This window comes from Anabrus simplex, chromosome 1 (genome assembly GCF_040414725.1).
Source record: "Anabrus simplex isolate iqAnaSimp1 chromosome 1, ASM4041472v1, whole genome shotgun sequence".
Classification (NCBI taxonomy): Eukaryota; Metazoa; Arthropoda; class Insecta; order Orthoptera; family Tettigoniidae; genus Anabrus; species Anabrus simplex.
In genome coordinates, this window is record NC_090265.1 from 1432051459 (window position 1) to 1432074921 (window position 23463).

The 23463-nt window shown below is 38.8% G+C and overlaps 1 protein-coding gene across 3 annotated transcripts in view; it reads left to right on the forward strand.

The window, feature by feature from the left end:
* Positions 1-23463, forward strand: part of Sf3b3 (splicing factor 3b subunit 3) — a 258058-nt gene that overhangs the window by 77569 nt on the left and 157026 nt on the right. For all 3 annotated transcript variants that reach the window (XM_067137901.2, XM_067137904.2, XM_067137902.2), the window contains exons 7-8: positions 2548-2789; positions 17435-17613. In XM_067137901.2, the coding sequence (XP_066994002.1) occupies positions 2548-2789; positions 17435-17613 (421 nt within the window). The remainder of the gene's footprint in view (positions 1-2547; positions 2790-17434; positions 17614-23463) is intronic.

Here is a 23463-nt window from a genome sequence, read left to right on the forward strand (position 1 = left end):
GCACGGCGTGACGAATGAAGCTACTTTCTTATGTGTAACGATTCGTTAAGCTCTCTGCAGTCTATTGAAACCTGTTTCTCGCAACACCCACTGGTACAGCAGATATGACCTAGCTAGGTTAAGTGATGCTGGCACCAGAATCACTTTAACGTGGCTTCCAAGCCACTTTGGGATTGCGTGTTCTTAGCTACGTCGAACAATCTTGGCGTCCTGGGAATCGGCGTGGCTAGCTATCCTAACTCCCAACAACCTGAGAGCAATTAAGAGAACTACCGTGTGGCGGTCCTCTTTCCGACCTTAACGGAGAGAGGTCGTAGTATTGTGCAGGCTGAGGATAGGTCATTTACAATCCACGAACTCTTATCTCCTAAAGGGGAAAGCCCCCCCCCCCAGTGTGTTCTTGTGGTGCAGACTTCACCTTGGCCCACATACTCAGAGTACGCCGATCTCTCTGGCCTAAGACAGAGCGTCGGCTTGCAGGAAACACTCGAACGTGTACTAGCTGATGACGCGACTACTGCTGATCTCGACATCCGCTTTGTGTGTGACGGACTAATCAAGGGTATATAAATTAAGTGTACTGTTACTCAGGGAACGCAAGTTCCCTTTTGATTCGTTAGTAGTTTTTTTGGCCTAATTCTATAATTGTTTTTGTTTTATTTTGTACTGTTTCCAAATTCCTTTTTTGAATAAATAATTTTGTATTTTAAATTTTTTTCCACTAAATGTTGTTGCTGGCCTGTCGTGCGCGCAACGTTGCTGGGAATGGTAATTTAAATTTCTTATGGTGGGAGATACGTACTATAGCAACGTAAATGTTCTATCCAGGTTTCTTTAGCATTTGTTTAACAGGACACATTCTGGGACTTCGGAATAATGACTTAACAACTAGGGAAACCGTTAGAGTAGGAAGTCTTCCCAGTTACAACTGTATTTGACATTGAGCATTTGATTCATAATAATGGATCCTGAATATACTGTGGTATATTGGGTTTCAATACATTGTAAATTTTGTGAAATAATGCCTAAAATGAAGACTCTTCCATAGCTTCTTTCTTGTTCCATTGTTCATACAATCCATTCTCTTTAAGGTAAGATCAGAGGCCAAATTTTCAAAATATTGAATTTTTTTTTTTGGCATTTTATAATTAATTGTACTTTCCTGAATATTTTGGTATACTATTTATCACAAAATCTAATTATAAATATTTTATAGAGTTCTTAAAATTATGTGACATGACTGCAAATATGGCCTCTGGGCATCACACTGGAAAACTGTTCCTCTACAGAATATTATTCGATCTAGAGGCTGTGGTTTGGATTATTCACAACTGTCTTGAATAGTAACCCTTATGATGAACCTATAACAAAGTTGGAGTGTGTGAGCCATGAGCCATGTAAAGAGATTGGGAGCACCACTTTGTCAACTGAAAAACAAACTGCGCGACACAAAATTATCTGATGGCAAAAGCATAAAAAATGCTGGTAGGCTTACGATAAGGTCATGGATGAATTCCAGGAGTACTATGGAAAAGTTATCAGAGAAAATACCCATGATTTGGAATCAATGAGAAGGGCTGTGTGGGCAACCTACTTCCATAGGTTGTCTACAGATAAGAACCCAGTTCACCACCTGTGCCCACCTGCACCAAACACATGGTGTAAGTACATAAAAGCACATGCAGCTGGCACATTGAATGAGTTCCAGCATAAACACTCCATTCCTGAGGCAGTAATGGAGGCAGTGAAACCAGTTTTCAGAGACTTAGTACCACCCTAACTTACTAAGTGTTTTCATGGGGGGGGGGGGACAGAATATCGAGGCATTCAGCAATATTATCTGGTCTCAAATACTAAAAAATGACTTAGTTGGCATGAAAACATTGAGGCTGGGTGTATCAGATGCTGTAATCGCCTTCAGTGATGGCAATAAGGGTAGGATCAAGGTCCTCCATAAGCTGGGATTGAAGATAGGACGTAACACCGAAAGAGTCCTGCTGCACCTTGACAAATTAAGAGTGCGCAAAGCTGAAATTGCGGCTGAACAAATGACTAAGGTGGCAAGAAAGAAGAGGAAGAAATTAGGTATCGGGGATGAAGGCAGCTCAGACTATGAAGCAGGATGCTATTAGCAGTAGGTCATCAACAAACAATAGGAATGCTGACATGAAACTCAGTTTTTCTCCGTTTAGTCTTTTTCCACACATTTGTCCCTTTCTCTCAGAAATGAGACAACAGAAATATTACACATTCAATATAAGGTACTGCATATGTAGATCTACACTCAGCTGTATTTCACCGTAAAACTAATTTTATGAGAAGAAATATGTAAATATTTTCTTAAAAAGTAACTTATTTTAAAACAGTTTTTTTTCCTAATCTGATCTGCTTGAATCTAGATCAGTAAACTGTCTCAAGTTCTATGTAAATTTGATGAAAATTACAGCTATCTATCTTGAATAGTTCCTGAGATAATGGGTCACAATGTAGAATATTTAACATTGTCGGTATAGGGCATTTAATCTTACCGTAAATGTTTCTTTTCAGAATGATCTTGATGATCCAGAACGAGGCATGATATTTGTATGTTCTGCAACACACAAAACAAAATCAATGTTCTTCTTCTTAGCACAAACAGAGCAAGGGGATATTTTCAAGATCACTTTAGAAACTGATGAAGATATGGTTACAGAAATTAAACTAAAGTACTTTGACACTGTACCTGTTGCAACTGCAATGTGTGTTATGAAGACTGGATTTCTCTTCGTAGCTTCAGAATTTGGAAATCAGTAAGTAGACTTATAAGTTAATGCATTTTTGCTATATGTGATGTACATAGTTGTGATTACGAAGTATGCTGAGGCCAAGTAGTATGATACGCAGTGTAGAGATTTTACAATAAATTAGAATTTAATCTTGTAATATATTGGAGCATTCAAAGAAAATGCAAATTATATTTCAGAGATTGGCTGCTTGCCTCTTATACTGTTAACCTTTACTGGGTTGTGGATCAGTTGCCTTTATTACTTGGAGATACTTCTGTGCCCTGGGAGCCACCCTTTATTTTATAATTAGTACAGTATCTGATCTTTCAAGAACGAAATGTATTATTCTTTGTTTAATAGTGTTTTTATTCCTTGTTTAAGACTGTTTGTACAGGTATATTAATGTAATACAATGCAACCTTGTTAATGCATTCCTTATTAACACGTTTTCCCGCTTATAATTGTCATAATTTCTTCGCTCCAGCAAGCCGGGTGCAGTTTTGTAAGAGCCTCCTCCTATATGCAACACCAGTTCACATCTCTAATTTCAAGGTCCTTCAGTATCTGTTTTTCCCAAACATCACGAGGTCTCCCTCTTGGTCTGTTCCCAGGAACATTCTGGTCAAAGTATGTTCGAGGAGTCCTGTAAGGGTCCAATCTTTTCATGTGACGATGCCATTGCAATCTCATCACTTCTAGAGTCTCTAGCAAGCTTCTTTCCAATCCAAGCTGTTGCTGGATATCCACATTCCTTATATATATATTTTTTTTTGTAGACAAGAGCGGCTGAACTTCATTTCTGTTGCCTGAAGACGACTCTGTTGGTCCAGGCCATACGTCAATATATGTACTACATATATATTTTGTACAAGCTGATCTTGCAAACTAACAGAAATGTTTTACCCGAAAGTATTTGACGTACAGTGTGATAGAATTTGGAAGATTTCTGTATTCAGTTGCTAATCTCTTGATATATGGTATTGTCTGACAGAACACTACCTAAATACTGGAAGTTGTCTACAATATCCATCTACTAATCACCAAGCCAACTGTCTTCGTTTTGCTGATTTTGAGACATAAGGTTGTAAAAGCTTCTTGCAAGTGATTTAGTCTAGTTGTTTATACTTCTGCTTTTGTCACACCCCATACCATTACATCATCAGCAAAGACCAGGCCATTAGTTCTTGGATTCTTTCTCTTAACTGCTTTTAAATCTTCATACATTATGATTATGAAGAGGTGAAAGACAAGTTCCTTGCTGGACTCCACTCTTTGTTTCGAACTAACCTGACCTTCCACCCTAGACCTGGACACATGTGGTTTCATCATATAATCATCGTACTAGTGCTATGTTTTCATCGGCACTTTGTCACACACATTCCCATATATGCCTGCGTGGTACATGGTCATATGCTTTCTCGATGTGCAGAAAAACAGTTTCACCTTTTTCCGAATACTTCTCATAGAGCATTCTGGTGGCAAAAATGAGGTCTATAGTTGGTCTAGGAGGTCTAAATCCATAATGTTCCTTCAAGTGTAGTTTCAACATTTTCTAATCCTGCTCTCAAGGATGGATTCGTAGATTTTGAGGCCATGTGACAGCAGCGTTACATTTATCACTTTTTTTGAACAGTGGGATGATGACTCCATGCTTCCAGTTATTGGGTGTTACATACCTGCCAACCGTTCTGATTTACCTGGAAACTTTCCATTTTTTTAAACTAGTCTTCAGATTTTCCGATTTATTTTTAATTCTTCCAATTTTGACCAATATAACCACCTGTGCAGCCAATACTTTTCCCGTAGGATAAAGGATAAATTATGTGCTTTTGTAATGTACCCAACTTCTTTTTTAGTGTTTCTATTTGATGCTTTATTTCGCTAGTGTATCGTCCGTCGCCTTCGTGTATCATGTCTCCTGCTCGCGACAGCAGCATGTGTGCTTTACCGCTAGGATTTCGGGACGGCAATCGTCCAAGCAAGAGAGGCTAGCAAGCGCTAGCGACTCGGTTAATCGGGATGAAAGAATGAGTTTCATATTGTGTGTTTCGCGCACTATTAACATCGTTGGAATTGTATACCATGTGTTTTTCCTAGCGGTTCTGTGCTTTTCCCTGTGTCACAGTCGTATGTTAATGTATGAGACATACCGATCTGGTATGTGGTAGTATCGCGTGTTTCAGTGCATTTTTGTTTATTCTTACTTCATAATTTTAATGAAACAAACCAAACCCCATGGCACTACAACACTTGAAGGGCCTTGGCCTATCAAGCGTCCGCTGCTCAGCCAGAAGGCCTGCAGATTGCGAGGTAGCGTCTGGTCAGCACAACGAATCCTCTCGGCAGTTATTCTTGGCTTTCTAGACCAGGTCATAATTTTAATAAGTTGAATGTATTTCAGGAAGTTGTGCCAGTGGCACTTTATGGTATTTTCTCTTAAACGCTATGGCCAAAAAACATGAAAGTTGTCTCCAAGTGTTCAGAGATACCTATAAAATTAAATTTGTTTATTTTACAGTGTAATAAAGGAAACTAATATGCGAATCACCTCAGGAGATAAATTTTATTTCGAGTTATCGAAATTTTGAGATATACAGAACACTGTTTTTGAGCATGTATAGCACATAATTGAATCGTATGTATCTACGGGTTTTTACTGAATGCATTATGCTTAATGGTACTTAAAAATATACAAAAACTCTATTTTACGGCATCACTTTAATTATAACCCTTATTATAGTAACTTTTTAGAAGACAGGTCACCGTGCATACAGTAGTGAAACAAGAAACATAGCTCCGTTAACACGTTTTGGAAAAGAATCGGTCTCTTCTGTTTGTTGGGGTTAAAATTTCCTCCCTTCATGTTGAAACTTCTGTCAATACACGCAGCAGTGTTTCATAAATGGAGCTTGTCATCCGCAACTTCTGGACTAGTTTTCGTATGTGACCGGTAATTTGACACACGAGAAACGGTGAGGCTTTGCCGATCACTGGAAGTTCAAGTTTCGGTAGCCTTATTAGTTTTCAGCCTCACTGGAACCCTTTCTGTACTTATTAACTGTTCTTCACAAACCGCGAATGCCGTATTGCACAGTTAATGTTGCGCGCAAAATTTGAGTTACGGAGTATTTTTTTGCTTCAAGGGAGGAAGTATTTGCTTTGAGAAATTCGTATAACCGAATTCCGAGAATAGAGAAATACTCGTCAAGAATAGGACAAACGGCCGGAAAATCTTAGTTCAATACACTCGATGGAGGTTAGATATATCGATGTTCGACTGTATTATGTATGTCAAAGATTTTAAATTTAACGGTCAATTCTCATTGTAACTAGATATGTATGCTTTTTATCCTGTCCTTTATTCACTTAGACCGTGGCACTATGTGTGATGAAATCCAAGAATTAAAAAATCTTCCTATTTTGTATTTCTATAAGTTGGCAGCTATGGTATTACACTCTTTAGGGATTCTATTTAGTACCCTGTACATCCACTGTTGTCCAACCTTGCCTAATGCTTTGATCATCTTAACACTTCATTCATCTGACCCAGGTGATGTGTTGTTTTTCAGCTTAGATATTGCAGTCTCTACTTCCATGGCCAACTAGTGGTATTTGTGCTGCCAAAATCATAAGGTTAGTCATCTAATAGTGACACTTTCATAACAGTTCAGCAAAGTTTCAAAGTGTTTTTGGAACTCCTGTAATATTTTGGTCTTATCCCTAGTCACCTCACCATTAGGAAGTTCTAGAGATTGGATAGATTTATGTTCTGCTATTCTTAGCAATACTGTGTAACAGTTCTTTATTTCCATCCTGCGTTATTTTGGTAGCCATATCCTCCTTGCATTTCTGCTTTTTAGCTACAACCAACTGTTTGACCTGTAATTTTTTCTTCCTCTAAAGTGACAGTTTCTTCTCTATTTCATGTTGATCTCCCCGTGTTCTTGCTTGATATAAGGATCTTGCACGGTTTCTGTCATTGATAGCCTTTTTAATATCACTCCTCCAGGCAGTTTCTTTCAGTTTTCTTATTTGACTCCGTTGTCTGCATACTTTTTCTGCTGTACCAACCACAATCTTCTTTAGAGTATCCCATTCTTCATCTACCAATTTCAATTCTTCTCTCGGCAACAACCTGCGGACACCTTCTCTGAATTCTTCCTTTACATTTTGCTCTGTTAGTTGCCAAGTTTTTTTTTTGGGGGGGGGGACTCTTTTGGTACAGACTTTTGGGAGGTCTTTTCTCTGCAATAACTGCAACTAACAGTCTATTGACTCCACTAAGGTCTTCACTTCCCACTTAGCAAGTCGAAAATTCGATGTCCCGATTCTAGTCTTATTAAATATATATACAAATACCTCGCTTATCGCGTCACAAATTTTCGTTATTACCGCTTAGTTCGATCACATTTTTCCTGCCCTGAAAATGTTGTCATCCCTTGTAAAACAAACCCAATTTCCAACTCGGGTAAGATCAGTCGTCACAGTTGCGTGTTGACGAAAAAAAACCTTAATTTCCTGAACTTGCACAGGATAAGTTGCACGTTCGAAGAGCAAGCCATTAGCCTCAGGAATGTTCAGTTGTGCTTGCCGGTTAGAAGCAAGATTGCTAAATAACAGATCTACTTGTGCTTGTATTTCGCATTCCATCAGAAGTTGGAAATGTACTTTATGTTGAGTGGTACAGTTAAGTATAGCCAATATTGGTCACATGATACGGTGGCCTATATCTATTTGGAGCATAATCTTGTGACATTCACTAGCATGGTCCATACTTATCTTCAGATAGCCTAGATATGGATACGGAAAAATTCTTTGAAATTCCTTACTAATGAAGAGAATCAGAAAGTCAACTAGCAACCGCTTCTTAATTTGTGCAGATGTCGCGAATGTTTAACTCGCACCTTCTATTTTAGACTCGATCATTCAACTTTGTTGAAGTTTTTTGAAATGGCTATCAGCATGTAGGTATATAAAACAACGTTTGACGATGACGTAATTCCCGATAGGTATATTACTTTTTTTCATCAAACAATTTTTTAACAATAAAAATTTAACTGTTCAATAAACAAAACAGAGACCTGAGAACAAAGTATTTGCATTTCCCCCCAAAAACCACTTATGACTGTTTTTGGTTATCTGCCATTTTTAAGAGAACCATTGGGCCTATAGGTACCAGTCTGGTCTCAAATGATAGCTACTTAAATTTGCTCCAATACGGCTGATGATGACCCCTAGATGGGTCGAAACTAGTACCGTGTAATTTTGTGAATATATTGTAGTATTGAAAAGGTGGAAACATTTACGTTATTATTATTATTACTTATATATTAAAATATGTGACCATTCCGGAAAAAAAAAAATTTGGAAAAAATTGCCTATTTTCGAAGAACTGTATCATGGGAACCAATGGCTGTATGGAGCTACCCCTGGTCTCAAATTGTAGCAAATTTAGTCTATTTTAAAAGTATATAGAGTGATGATTCCTATCACACCCTTCCTTCACTGAGATATTGAGCAAAACCTTCAAGTCTAAAAATTTCATGTTTTTTTTGGGGTACACCGCCGCTCACACACCACTTTCGAAATTGCAAATCTGTTTTTTTAATATTGGCTTAGGTCCTAACGTATAAAAAATTCAGAACGACCGGACCTTTTGCAAGCACAGATGTACATCTTGACTGGACTATTATTTACTATGTATAATAATTTAAAATATAAATGTACTTTTGTTTTATCTAAAAACCTAGACAGTAGAGTTTAAAACAATTTGAATTCGAAGCATCCTTCCTGATTTAGGCGGGAAACTCCAGATTTTCAACATTTTTTTCCCCGCCTCCCGTTTATTCCATTATTTCTCTTGATTTTAACTTATTTTTTGGTGAACTTCAAATGTTTTTTTTTCTTTTCAAATCCCGCCATTTCAGCTTTGTACGCAAGTGGCTGGCTGGAAGTCCTTCGCTCATTGGCCGCTTTCAAGTGAAATATAGGCGTTTATTAATGAGAAATAGCGTATGTGCGATGTTTATTGAACCTGTATATCGGGGCGCGTATATCGATTGTCATTCTCTCTTTTTCGTGCGTTTGTGTGTTCGTTCACATCAGCCTAGTGGATTCTAGTCTAGTTGCCAGATTTGGAGTCTTTTTTTAAAAGTAATTTTGTGACAATATCAAAGATAGCGACTAGTGACTTTTCTAGAGAGTTTAGGAGCCATTTGGAGACAATTCTTTTAACTTATTACTTGATAAAAATAACATTGCGCTTCGCATAATTGTGCGGGCGCGTGATGCAATATAATAATCTCTGCATTTACCAAGTAATGGCATCTGTGTGCATGACTGATTCACGCGTGTGGAGCATTAGTTCATACCATTTTCGGAAGACTTATCAGAGGCCAGTCATCTCTCTCACATACTTCCTGTGAGGGGAATAGTGTAATTTTTAGCAGTGTTAGCCTCGTATAGCAACAATCGGGTTTTGATACGATATACCATAGAACTCCTGTATTGCGCAAGACATGTAGAGTAAGCAGTTTTTACCAATTGTATCTCCTGATTCCTCCCAATTTTCCTGATTTTCATATCTAAATATGCTGATTTTTGGTTTTGTAAAGTTGGCGGGTTTGTAGGTGGAAGAATGAAAAGAAAGCAAGAATTTTCTTTGTAAGTAATGGTAATGGGTGTGCCGAAGAATTCTAGAAAATTAGATGCAGTATCAGTTAAAATTTATAATTACAATTGTGCAATTTTATGTCTTAGCTGAAGATGTTCCGAAAATGGAACAAATTGTGTACTAATATAGACTAGAGAATAACCTGAACATAAATGTGATAATTCATCTGATAGGTAATGAATTGAAGTATTGGAAGGTGGAATTTTCTTCCAAACTTAAATTCAACTATCAGTTGTAAGTATCTTAGTTCAAGCGATACAAGGTGCTGAATTATGTATCCTTGGTTTTGCTTGAGAGACTTACTGGGGAATTGAGTGGGGGTAGTTTCCAGTTTCTTTACGAAGTCAGAAGGTGCTCTTACGTATCAGTCTGTTAAGGCCACTGAAACGTATCACCAGCGACCGTATGAATATCAATTTTCATCCCAGAAAAAAAGGCTGGGATGGTTGAGGCTTTGACCCGACTCAAATTTGGCAGGTTTGTTCCTAGCTCTGTTCGGTGCTATTTCAAGGTGCTCAAATACCACAGCATTGTCGGTAGATTTTCAGGAATGTAAAAAATCCTGTGCTACTAAATTTCGGCACCTCAGGACCTCCGAAAAGTGTAAAAGTACTTAATGGGACTTAAGGAATAACATGAATAGCACCGGGCGAGTTGGCCTTGCGCGTACAGGCGCGCGGCTGTAAGCTTGCATCCGGGAGATAGTAGGTTCGAATCCCACTATCGGCAGCCCTGAAAATGGTTTTCCGTGGCTTCCCATTTTCACACCAGGCAAATGCTGGGGCTGTACCTTAATTAAGGCCACGGCCGCTTCCTTCCAACTCCTAGGCCTTTCCTATCCCATCGTCGCATAAGACGTTTCTGTGTCGGTGCGACGTAAAGCCCATAGCAAAAAAAAACATATAGCATTGCTCGTACCTTTCACAGAGGTGCCAGTTGTTATGGATTGTCCTTAATCACAGATTTCACCTCACGATTATGGTGTTACGGTCTAAGGGGAAATAAGGTCAGAAAACAAAATTCGCAAGAGTAATTTTCTGCAAAGAGAAAAGGAAATAAGAAACATGTTTAATTCTTTCGAACATTACTGCTCAACCCTCCTATTTTCAATGCTTGAGAGTTCGCAGCTAAACTTATTCGTTCGTCAGATCCCTTTGTTACCTGTGAGCGTTGTGGAATTCATTGTGAATGGAGGAGTGTTCTGCTCTTCTTCACTATAGAACCTTTGTATTTGCAGTACTGTTTAAGTGTACCTCATACTAACCTCCCTCAAAAGAGTTTTCACTTTGTCTCAAACAGAATTTGGTCCTATATTAAGCTCACCTGCACTGGAATTGCTTAAGCTCCAGAAGACGAAAAATGTCGCAAATTGGGGGAAGGATGCTGCAAGTAAACCTACGCCGAAAAGCAGTTGCTGGGTGCGAAATAAGCTTCAAGGATTGTTTTATCCTGGTACTAATTTGTAATGTGCAAATTCTGTTGTGTAATATACTTTAGAACACATTATTGTTGGGAACAGCAAAGAGTGTCATCATAGGAGAGGAGTTTTCAAAGTTTTGGCACCTCTGGTGTTGTGTTCATGTCTTCAAAAGGTTACACAGGTCAATACAGGAGACTTGATGCAGCCTGCAAACTGTATATGACCTGAAATAGATATGGCCAAAAAAAAAAACCACTATACAGTGCTCCCATTTTATGAGTAAAACTTCGTATCATTATTCTGCTGACCAACTTCTGGCACTCTCTTACACCATGGGAAGACTGGAGACCAAAATATCCTGGCAGGTACTGTATTTACTCGTGTATTAGACTTCTCCCCCCATGGCTTTTTGGGGCAAAGAAAGTGAAAAAATCTTGCATTGAAGCCGCCCCCCCCCCCCAACGTAATTCATCAGAGTAGACAGGCCTTACTGCAGCTCCAATGATATTGCACAGATTTGTTAATAGTTGCGTCCGTACGACCCGCGCAATGAAAAAGAGTTAAGTCATGCAGTACATCTGTGTTATGTAGTGTTGTCGGCTCGTAGCGCAGGCCTACTGCAGCTCTGAAGTGCAAATATGTGAATGGTTTTGTTTCCAATCTGCGCAATTAAGGCGCGCATCAGTCATGGTGCGTGTGTTTTATATAGTGGAGAATGTCTGCCAGCAGCATGGCTAACAAAAAACTAGCTGGCGTTCTCAGGGGCCTGAGTTCGATTCCCTGTAGTGTACTGCCAGAAATTTGAGAATGGTGGGTACAATTGGTACAAATGGTATGTACATCTCCCCTCCATTGGGGCTGCACCACTTTGGGATGAGGAAACTAGTTTACTTTAGTTAAGAAATATTCATGGTTATTGCTATTAATACAGTAGGTGAGATCATTCACAAAGCGATCATTCAATATCTCGTAACTCGGGCCAATATAGCCTACGTAATCTTTGGGGAGGAGTAGGTTTAGAACGCGATGAAAACAATCCTATAGATAGTTTTACTTGTCAATGTATAAATAAAAATAATAATAATGGTATTTATTTTACATCCCCACTAACTACTTTTACGATTTATATATAGGAATCGATTGAGGGACATTCCACCATTCAATGCTTTATAAAAAATGTGTATAGCCCATGTCAACCATTTTAAATGTACTTAATGGCAAATTTCATGTTCATTGTTAAAATCGTTTTGATATTTGTTTACTGCGAATTGGTGATGATTCCAAGGAAATCTAAATGGGTTTTCACTTGATTGTTTTGTATAATGTGTTGAATTGTGGAACATTCCTCAAGTGATTCCTATATAATAAGTTATACGTCAACATGGAAATGAGTTATAATAACGATTTTCATAGGTGCCCAACTATCTGCTATGTGTTAATAAGAAAATATGGAGGCAACGAGCATGCAAAATTGAACATTATGATAAAATGAATACTGCCATGCCTGTAGATATCCATAAGTGTGACAAGCTTTCCTGTTATTTTTTCTTTCGATCGTGGAACTTAGACACTAACCTCTTATCTCAGTTGTTTTGGTAAATCCTGATATGATAAATCTAGAGAACAAGCATGAAACATATTTAATAATAAAGGTCTGGCTTTCAATAGCTGCAGCTATGCAAAGACTGCTTCCAGTCCTTCTTACATTTAAGAACTACAACTGGTAGCGTACGCTAGTTATCAACTGGTGGTTTGGCATGCTTTCTACAGCAAGGAGGGGCTTCTGCTACTCTACACAAACTGGGAATATCAGAGACCATCTCCAGAAACCATTTGGGAATAGATTCACACTGTTTGGACTCCATAGTCTGGAATGAAACTATTTTTTGAAAGGTTCAAAAAGACGGGACCTCAAATGCTCATGATTGCAGTGCAAGGCTGACAAGATGGCAGTGTAGAAGTCACTTCCTATGACACGCTGGTAGCAGGGGAGTTGGTGGCACAAAATGAAGATAATTCAAAAGTAAGCAGTGAACAGGTTTACTGTGTGGCAAGCCTACTGCTTAACTGACACACAAATGACTGCCATTAAGTCTTTTGTATTTATGCAATATCCTTATCCCTTTTCTTTATGGGGCAGGGTATGATTTTTTTAATGACCGGATGCCCTTTCTGACATCAGCCTTATTGGGGCAGTTAATGGGATGAAACGAATGACGTGATAAGAGTAACTAAAACAGACTTTTTACATTATTCATAGAAATACTGCCTTCCAACAAAAATAGCCAGTAAAACACAGAATACATAAGTTTAAGAATAGTGTTGAACGTACTGTTTATAGATCTTTATAGCTTATGTAGTGTTCACTGCAGAAAATTTGAGGTCTCCCCATATTGTAGCCCCCCCTTTTTTTTGGCCGTAAATGTGGGGGTAAGAGGGGGTCTAATACTGCGGTAAATGCGGTAGTTGTCTTGAATTGTACTGGAACGTGTGTGCTACTGTTTCTTGTGTATTTAGTAATTTGTTCGAAAATTAATGTATAAGGAAAATACAGCCACTGTGAAGATTCAAAACAGTCTCAGCAGTTTCGTACAAGGGCTGGAGTTCGCCAAGGATGTATCCTGTCACCGTTACTTTTCAATATCTATGGTGAATATGCAATGAGAACTGCATTAGAAGGCTGGGACAAAGGGTTTTCCATTGGGGGATGCAAGATCAACAATCTGAGATTTGCTGATGACACCACCTTGATAGCATCATCTGAAGAGGAGTTGACAGAGCTGATCAAGAGAGTAGAGGAAGCAAGCCTAGAAATTGGATTACGCCTAAATCGACAGAAAACCAAAGTCATGATTGTTGATCGTAAGAACAATTCTGGTGGTTCCAAAGATGAAATAAAGCGCAGAATTGAAATAGCAAAGGTAGCAATGATCCGTCTGCGGAAGATCTGGAAAGATAACATCACCATTAAGACAAAAAAGAAGCTCGTTGAATCTCTAGTCTTCTCAGTCTTTTTGTATGGCGCAGAGACGTGGACCATCCTCAAACGTGATCGTGAACGGATAGAAAGCTTTGAAATGTGGTGCTGGAGGAAAATGTTAAGGATTCCTTGGACAGCTCATCGCACGAACACATCAATCCTGAACCAACTTCAGATAAATGTTCGTCTATCATGTAAGGTCTCTCAATGAATTTTATGCTACTTTGGACATATAATGCGCCGAGATGGTAGTCTACAAAAGCTGATTGTTGAGGGCAAAGTCCAGGGAACCAGACGAGGACGAATACCAACGCGATGGATTGACATGGTGAACGGCCCCCTACAGTGTTCTCTCAGAGTGACCACATTGAAAGCTTTAGATAGGGAAGAATGGCGGAGTATGGTTCATCGGCTAGAGGGCTGAATATTATGATAGTCACGACGCCTCAGTCATGAGGCAAAACGAAGAAGAAGAAGTAACGCAAAAAAACATAAGTTTGTCGACCCAGGAGCTGGAAGACAAAATAAGAGGACATTCTATCCTTATTATCCTGCATAGAAGAAGTCCATTATTCCATGTGATTTTAGTTCATATTTCAGACATACTTTCTTGCGGATCGAATTTTTGGGCATAGTAATGTATAGGAGCTGTAACAATTGGCAAGTCCAGATTACTATAAGATTCTGAACATGTTGGTAAAATTAACACATTCCATTTTGTTTCATATGTGGCACTGATTTGTAGTGTAGGAAAACAAGTGATATGCTTCAAAAAATTATCTAAAATGGAGAAACGTACTGGTTTTTTTTCTCAGTTTCATGTGAAAAATCAGGCGTCTTGCATATGCAACCTGACAGTAATGAACACCACTGGCAGCTACCATGCTAACCACGCTGCTTCACTTCACCCCACGTGCGTGCAAAGACAACATGACCTACGTAAGCTGCAGCAGCCAGTTGTACAGTGCCTCTGTGCAAATCACTGGTTCTCGAAAAATAGTGATGTGAAAATGACTATCTACTAGCCTTTACAAAGCATTTATCAAATCTGCAGGATGGCATCAAAACATTACACTCCTGAGCTAACTGCGAGGTTGACCACAATGTACCTCAGAGCCTCATGCACCAGAAATGTCATTCGAATTCGAATTGCAAGGCTGTGACCCTTCACATTCTTAGAAATGCCATAACTATTCAGTGGCAGAGATATAAAGAGTTTACTGCACCTGACGCTTAGTAAAAGTAAGTTTTATAGACAGCGGGAATATTTTCTTTACGGGTCAACGCATTGAAGGGACATGTATTGCCAGAAAATTTTCAGCAGGTTCTCTTAAATATTGTGCCAATTTTTAAGTTACTGTTATTAAACACGCAGAAAATAAAGAATTGTGTGACCCCAAGAAAAGATACTTGAAAAATGCCTGAAACAAGGATGCTTTAAATAAGTTGATGAAATTGAGGTATGTGCACGAAAAAATGCAAGGTTGGAATGGCCATAACACGATCAGATACAAATGTGGTTTAGCGAAAAGGAATTCCCCGAACTTTCAAAAAAAAAAAAAAAAAGCATCAGATACCTCTAATGTAAACTATTTAAGTAGGTAGGATTGACATGATACTTCAGTTTATTTTTTTCTCAAATTAATTTTAAAACGTTATAAATAAAATTAGTTTACAAAGCACATTTAAAGCCTGATTGAACCTTTTTGAAGGAAAATGTGGGATAGTTTTGCATTCAGGGTCATTTCGTACTTGGAGAGTACGTTAATCAAGCAAAGCTTTCATATAGCTCAACTCCCAAGTGAAACCCTGCAAGAAATCCAAACTTTGAATAACTCTCCTTCCCTTCTGTCCCTAGTAATAGAAGACAAATAGCTTTTTAATCCGTACAGGTGAGTCTCTTCATGAGCCAATAGGGGTGAAGATGCCCAATGTTGCCAAATAGTGACCGCAGGTCATTGCTTGCCTAGCCCTCACACGAGAAGTTTTCGACAAGCTAGTATGGAAGTGCTCTCTCTCTATGCTTTGTCACTCCACACGGCTTGACAACATAGAGGCCTAAATAGTCGGCGCTGCCTGCTCTCGTACACAGTGCGTTTCACTCTATTCAGAGATTTTTACTGACGTTTGTTAAATTATGATTTTATCCTATTGGAAAGACATCTTCGTGTTACGTAATGACATTTAACTACAAGGTACGTAGTGGAGGGAGAGTGGTGTGCACTGAGGAACAATGGGTAAAACTGTAGTCAGGACTCAGTATACTTATTGTTGAGGTTCCAAGTGCGTTATAGAAAATCTTACTTTTGTGAACATTCTTTCTTAAATTTGCAGTCCATTTTGGAAATAAATGGATATTAGTTAATTGCCTTTGTGCCTAAAACAGGAAACTGAAAATTTCCTTAATTTTAGTTCATTGTCGTACTACTAGATATACTTTTCCATTTAACTTATAATGAAAGGAAAATGTTTTTTATTCCTTGTGAAAAATTACTAAATCACCTGGTGAAATTTGTAATTTAAACTTCCCACACCTATCTTTAGTTTAAAGGAATGCTCTATTTGGTTCAATCTACGCTCCCACATTGGGAGCCCCGATCTTAGTTACCTCACGTGACCTTGGTACTTAGGTCTGGGAGTGGTCTTACACCTCGGACTATCTTCGTAGGAAAAAAGCTTGTCATTGTCAGGATCATATAAGATCTTTTGCAAATATACACCAAATTCAGTGCTTTCAAATTGCACTGCACAAAAACCCACTACAGTATAGTAACAGTGGAGGTAGTTCAAATTATAAATGTACACACACTTGTGGCAGAATCATGCTTGCACAATAGACTGCTCGGATGCATTCAGAACATTGTAGTGAAGGTAATTAAAAAAAATCAAGGTAGAATGAGAGTTTACACGCATACTCCAAAAATAATGCTTCAGCATCTGAATTATTTGACCAAGTGGTTGCATAGATATAAAGAGTTTACTGCACCTGACGCTGATCTTCATTCTTGGCATTAACGGGCGCTTTTGTGGCAGTGGTTTGAGAGTGGAAATTACATAAATTCTTGTCGGTCCTTAATTCTTCTCCATCTCATTTTGGGAAACTGCCCCAACTTTGCATGGCTGTAGGAATTCTAATTTTATGTTTGGATGTAAACACTTTTAAAGGACATTCTTACATTATCCTCAATGGAATAGCATACGGCTGAATTAACACAAATAACAACCCTGAGCAGTCACTTGCTGCCACGAGGGAGTAGAGAATGTCAGTTTTCTTGCAGTCATTATTTTGCCAGTCATAAAAACAAGGGCGGTGATACGGCAAGGAAAGCATTCAGTTCAACCATGAAAATCTTGTTTTAGCGAATGTGTTATGATGTTACTAGTTTTTAGCATATATTTAGCATTATTGGGTGAATTGTGCATGCATTTGCTGCTGTTACAGCATTAATCTAGCTTTGGGGTTGTGCTGTACTGTTACTTGCATTACTTTGAAGGACGAGGAACTTGTCTAAATTTATTTATGGAGGTAGAATCTAAGAATGTTGGCCACTATCTTCAATGTAAGGTTCTGAAATGTTAAAAAAATTTCTTTTCAGCTATTTATATCAGATTGCACACTTAGGCGATGATGATGATGAACCTGAATTCAGCTCTGCCATGCCATTAGAAGAAGGCGATACCTTCTTTTTTGCCCCTCGTCATCTACGTAATCTAGTACTGGTTGATGAGTTGGACTCGTTATCGCCAATTCTTGCTTGTCAAGTTGCTGATTTGGGTAAGATTTATGTTTGACATTTCCTTTAATAATTTTTAATGTTGTATGGTCCACCTTTTTCAATACTATATTATGCAATATTATTGAATTACATTACTAAACTAGGGATTAATTTCGAGCTTGGCTGGCCATCCTCAGCTTTAATGTTACACATCAAATAACCAAACAAATGTAAAGACACACATTTGAAATCAAAATCTGGGATAAACTAAGCGTAAATTCTGAGTTGGATACGGTCAGGACAGCACATGAAGATATGGTTAAAACGGACAAATTCTTAATTTGTGGCTGGTATAAATTCGCAAATCATTGTGGTGTCCGAGGTTCAGGTGAATAAATGATAGATAAAATTAATGGTATTGAAAAAGGTAGACCATACTTTAATAATTATTGTGATTACAATTAAACACAGATAAAAACAATATTTATATCGTATGATTTCCTTTAATACTGGGAGCCTCTGTGGCTCAGGCGGCAGCACGCCGGTCTCACTGCTGGATGCCGTGGTTCAAATCCCGGTCACTCCACGTGAGATTTGTGCTGGAGGAAGCGGAAGTGAGACAGGTTTTTCTTGGGCTAGACCGGTTTTCCCTGTCATCTTTCATTCCAACAATACACTATCATTTCATTTCATCGGTCAGTCATTAAGCATTGCCCCAGAGGAGTGTGACAGACCACGGCAGCCGGCACAATTCCTATCCTCGCCGCAAGTTGGGGGCTTCGTTCATCCCATCCCTGACCTGGTCATTGACTGGGTGACAGGTTTTACGTTTTCATTTCCTTTAATACGGGAAGGTCATTCAAGCTGTCAGAACTTCTTGCATGTAGTGTATTTTTGTAGCCATTAAGAGAGAAAAATCCTCTTGTGATAGTCTTCAACTGATAAGTTTTATAGCCATGCAAATGAGACAATGGCTAGGAACAAAGCAGGCTTTTTTGAGTCCTTGTCTCAAGTTCCTTCTTTTGGTGACTTCTTAAATGTTCTGTAATATCAGATATCTTCCTTCACCCTACCACATGGTTATTATATTTCTAGCTTCAGAATTATAATTTTGTGATTTGATGTTCCAAGTATCTTTAACCCTCTGTTTGATGGTACTTCGAATCTCACCTCTTAATAAAAATCACTGCAGAAATTGCTCGTTACCTGGAAATCAAGGTACTTGTAACCTGGAAATCAGAATGGACACCTCAGTCCTCTTCAGGAATAGATTCGGCATCTGAGTAACGGCAGTCTAAATCATGCATGATGCATGGCACCGTGCAGTAGTGAAGCTATTATGGTGAATGTTGGGGCACCGAAAAGAAATCGTAGCATCTTCTTCCCTCTGGGTAGGGTAGTGTACCAAAGTCCTCTACACAACTCCAAAGTTAAGTTCCTCACTGTATGCCAAGCTTTTCCGTTTGCTGCGCAGGGTGTCTTATATTTTTTTTCTTTCGGTCCCTTGCCTTTAAATTTTCTTAGCACTAATTTTGGCTCTCATTTATTAGGTCAACTATGGTTCTGTATTGAACTAGCAACTCGCACCATCTTTGTTTTAGAACATATAGACCTTCACATGAACACTCCGCCAGCACTTAAACAAAAGTTTCAAAGACATCGCCGAATGTTAACTGTATATCTGTTGCGGGACTGCAAGCCTTTTTATTCATCATACTGGTGATTGATTTCAATTCTCTTTGCACCAAGAGAAATATCCTGATTTTTATGTCTTTCGAATGCCCCATTCTATTATTTATATGTATATTCAAAAGTTTTAGCATCATTTTGAACTTGCATCAACCAAGCTCATTTTTTAACTAAGCATTTTATTTCCTCCATGTTTCATTTTGTGTGTGTGTGCATTGGTTTTGTGATTTTTAGTACCTTGCATTATTTGTGCTATCGGCTGATGACCCAGATCTGGAGTCGAAACTAGTACCATGTGTGAACGACTTGTAATGTAACTCACATTATTTAATAAAATTTGTTTTGAAAATGTGGAACCATAAAAAATACTAATTTTAATGTTGGTGTCTAGTGCAAGATAACACTACTGAGGAACACAAATGCAAATCAACACAGCGTTCATTCACATCAAAGTGCTGCAAACAGTAGTGCTCTTCTAGCGAGATTCGTACATTCTAGCAATGAACATGTTACTTTCTTTGTATATTCATTGCAATTTGATCATGTCCCATTGAAATTGCATAGATTCTCTAGTATGGTGTTTCCTATCGAAATTACAACAGTCAAATTTGGATAGCTAAAAAACTGTACGTGTTGGCAAAAAACGGTTTAGATATTTGAAATCAGCACACCTAAAATAGGGTAATTCACCTCTTCGACCTTTCGCTGGAGAGAAATTTTTTTCACAGGCCGGTGTTATTTTCAAGCAAAAAATGTGAAGCGTATGTTTTGCATTTTTTAATGCTTTTTCTTCTGATACCTAGTCTAATCAGTGCCGTTCCGTGTGTCTGTGGGTTCTTCACTGTGTTAATAGGTAGTCATAATGTTAGGGCTCACGAACCTTTTCTTGAGCCCTGGTTCCCATTCAGTACTATGGAGCTCAGACCTCAAGAAAAGGTTCGCGTACTATATACAGTGGAACCTCGATTCTCAGTTTTTGGAGGGACCACCGTAAAAAAACATACATAACGGGAAAACTGAATATCCGGGAACGAATGAACCATGAACAATTTAGCTAAACATGACAAAGATATATGTTTACTTAAAATCTTACAAACACCCCTAAACCAAACTACACCCCCAGTGGGCCTTCCGCCTACCAAGCGACCATTGCTCGGTCCGGACGCCTGCAGACTACAAGGTGACGCATGGTCAGTGTGACGAATCCTCTCGGTTGTTATTCCTGGCTCTCTAGACCGGGGTCGCCATCTCACCATTCAATAGCACCTCAATTAAAGGTAATCGTAGAATGAGTGAACCTGGAACCAGCCCTCATATCCAGGTAAAAATGCCCGACCTGGCCGGGAATCGAACCTGGGTCCTCCGTGTGAGAGGCAGGCAATTTCAAGCGCAGGGCCGGTTTCAAACATTAGTTACCGGTACGCGACTTGAAAGTCTTGCAACTCTACATTCAGTTTTACTGGAGAAACTTTGTCGGTTTCCTATGAAAACTTCTTTCAGTTCAGCAACTTTGATCGGTCAAACTGTTCAAAAAACCTAATAACATCAAGTCAAAAATTGATAAAGTATTTTTTAATTCTCTAATCTCATAAAATAAAGAACATTGGATACAAAAGCGCCAACATGATAGCAAAATCCTGATTTCTTTAAATCTTCCATTGTAATTTGATCACCGGTATAATGTTCGTAGTCAGTTTGTGGAAATCTTGTATCGCGCACATTAGGACCACGGCCTAAATAGACTTTTAAAGGTTAACTTACGTTGGACTCGAGAATATTGTTTCGAATGTAAGTATCGATTTTAAAGTTTCCGAATGCATTATATTAAATCTCTAGCTGATGTACACGTGCTTCGCTACGGAATTCTCAGAAAGACTGACTTGGTGGTTTTCCTAACTGAATTCAACATAGGTCTATACAAAAACGTCTGTAGGAATGTAGCGATTGAAAGCAATGTTATCATAAAATCCTCGATCAAATGAAAAACCGCACACTTTCTCACTTTTAACGAACAAAACTATGGTGCCGATCTAACAGTCCAAAGTTCCAGGGCTTGAATAACCAGGTCGCAGACTGCCGTGAACACTCCTCTTGTCATTATTCCATTAAATATGCACACTACTCATTCCAATCAGTGCCTCAGAGTAGGGATTGAATAGCTCAAATGCTATGATGAACCAGTGTGTTACATACCAGTAATATCAGAAAATGTATGAAACAGAGGAATGGCATGCTAAAGAAGAAAGATAACTCCCCAGCTACTTCCTGCCAATATGCAGGCAGGCTGTTACACTCGGTACGACCAGGCGAGTTGGCAGTGTGGTTAGGGGCGCGCAGCTGTGAGCTTGCATCCGGGAGATAGTGGATTAGAACCCTACTGCCGGCATCCCTGAAGATGGTGTTCTGTGGTTTCCCCATTTTCACACCAGACACACCGGGCTGTACCTTAATTAAAACCAAGGCCACTTACTTCACACCCCTATTCCTTTCCTATCCCATCTTCGCTTTAAGACCTACCTATGTCGGTGCGACATAAAGCAAATTAAAAAACGTCTGTATGCTGCAGTAATCCTATATATCGGGGATGAGTGGAAACAGAAGACAAAAAGCACATCACAACAAACAAAGGCCAATGTAATGTTATTGCTGATAAAGTTTGAGCTTTCTATATCGCAGGCCTTCACATTAGTTTTCTTTCGACTCTGATATTAGGGAGTCTTACAAAATTATATTGTAAACTTTAGTTCCTTATTCTCAGACTTTACATACCTATTTTCACTATATTCTGTTTACCTATTTTCTCGTGACTCTGCGCTGAATATGGACTTGGTAACTAACATCCATATTAATGAAGATCTCTGATTATATGCGGTACAGTAATAATGCGAAAGACGTAAGTGATCAGAAATTTAATAACTTACATAACTACTACTGACTTACGATATAAAAGTTATGCTAGTTATGTTGTATTTATCGATATGACCATTGGTAACATGAATAACTTTTTTGGGAATTAATTTTCTGGCCTTCTCCTAAACTACCATTTAACTCAGCGTGAATAAAAAAAATGTATAGCCTAGATTGTAGTGGTTCATCACTCGATTTTACATACCGATTTTCATTAAATTCTCTTCAGCCGTTTTCTCGTGATGCGTGTACGTACAGACAGACAGAAATTACGGAAAAGTAGAAAATGCAATTTCTTGTTACTGTGGACATGATACATACAGAAATACCATTCTTTTCAAATTCTGAGCAATGTACAGACAAAACTCTTATTTTATATATATATATATATATATATATATATAGATGTGTGGCACTAATCACAATTAAATTGGAAAGAGAAAAAGTATCATCAAAACTTCCGAATTTACGGTTATTCGCGACCTTGAGCTCGGCCGGAAAATGTACTCCGCTGTTCAAGTCGATACGAGTGCGAAATGATGCAAAGGTTTTTACATGTAACGTGCGCAAATAAAAAGACTGAGGTTTTAACATTTTAACACGGTTTTAACATTTTAACACAAGAACGTGAAATTCCTAGTCTTACATTAGGACAAAAACAGTAATAGGCAATCCCAAAACCTCCCATGGCTTTATGTATGTAAGGTGCAACATCTGTTGTGGTCTCGATAACGTAATCATCTGATCGCCTTCGAACCTCTAACTTTCGTTCTTGATTAATGAAAATACACTTTGCAAATGCTTTTGCTTCGGTCCGTCTTGCGACGATCCAAGAATTTCACCCCTAACGTCGCAATACGAATGCCCCCGCCTGTCCCTATTAATCATTACCTCGGGTTCTGAAAACCAACAAAATAGAACCGAAGTCCTATTCCATTATTCCAGGCGCAGCCGGCCTGCTTTAAGCACTCTTAATTTGTTCAAAGTAAACGTGCTGGCCCACCTCGACACTCAATGAAGAGCACCGAGGTAGGATTTCATCTGGGTCCGCCTACGGCGCGCTGGAACCTCACGTGGATATCCACGTCGCCGCATGCTTTCGACTCGCTACCACTGGCAGGACGTCCCATGAACCATGCCAGTTACACTGAAGAGCGATTAACCGACAGCGTGGGACACAAATCAAACTACGAGCTTTTTAACCGCAACAACTTTAATATACACTATTGGAGCTGGAATTACCGCGGCTGCTGGCACCAGACTTGCCTTCCAATGGATGCTCGTTAAAGGATTTAAAGTGTACTCATTCCGAT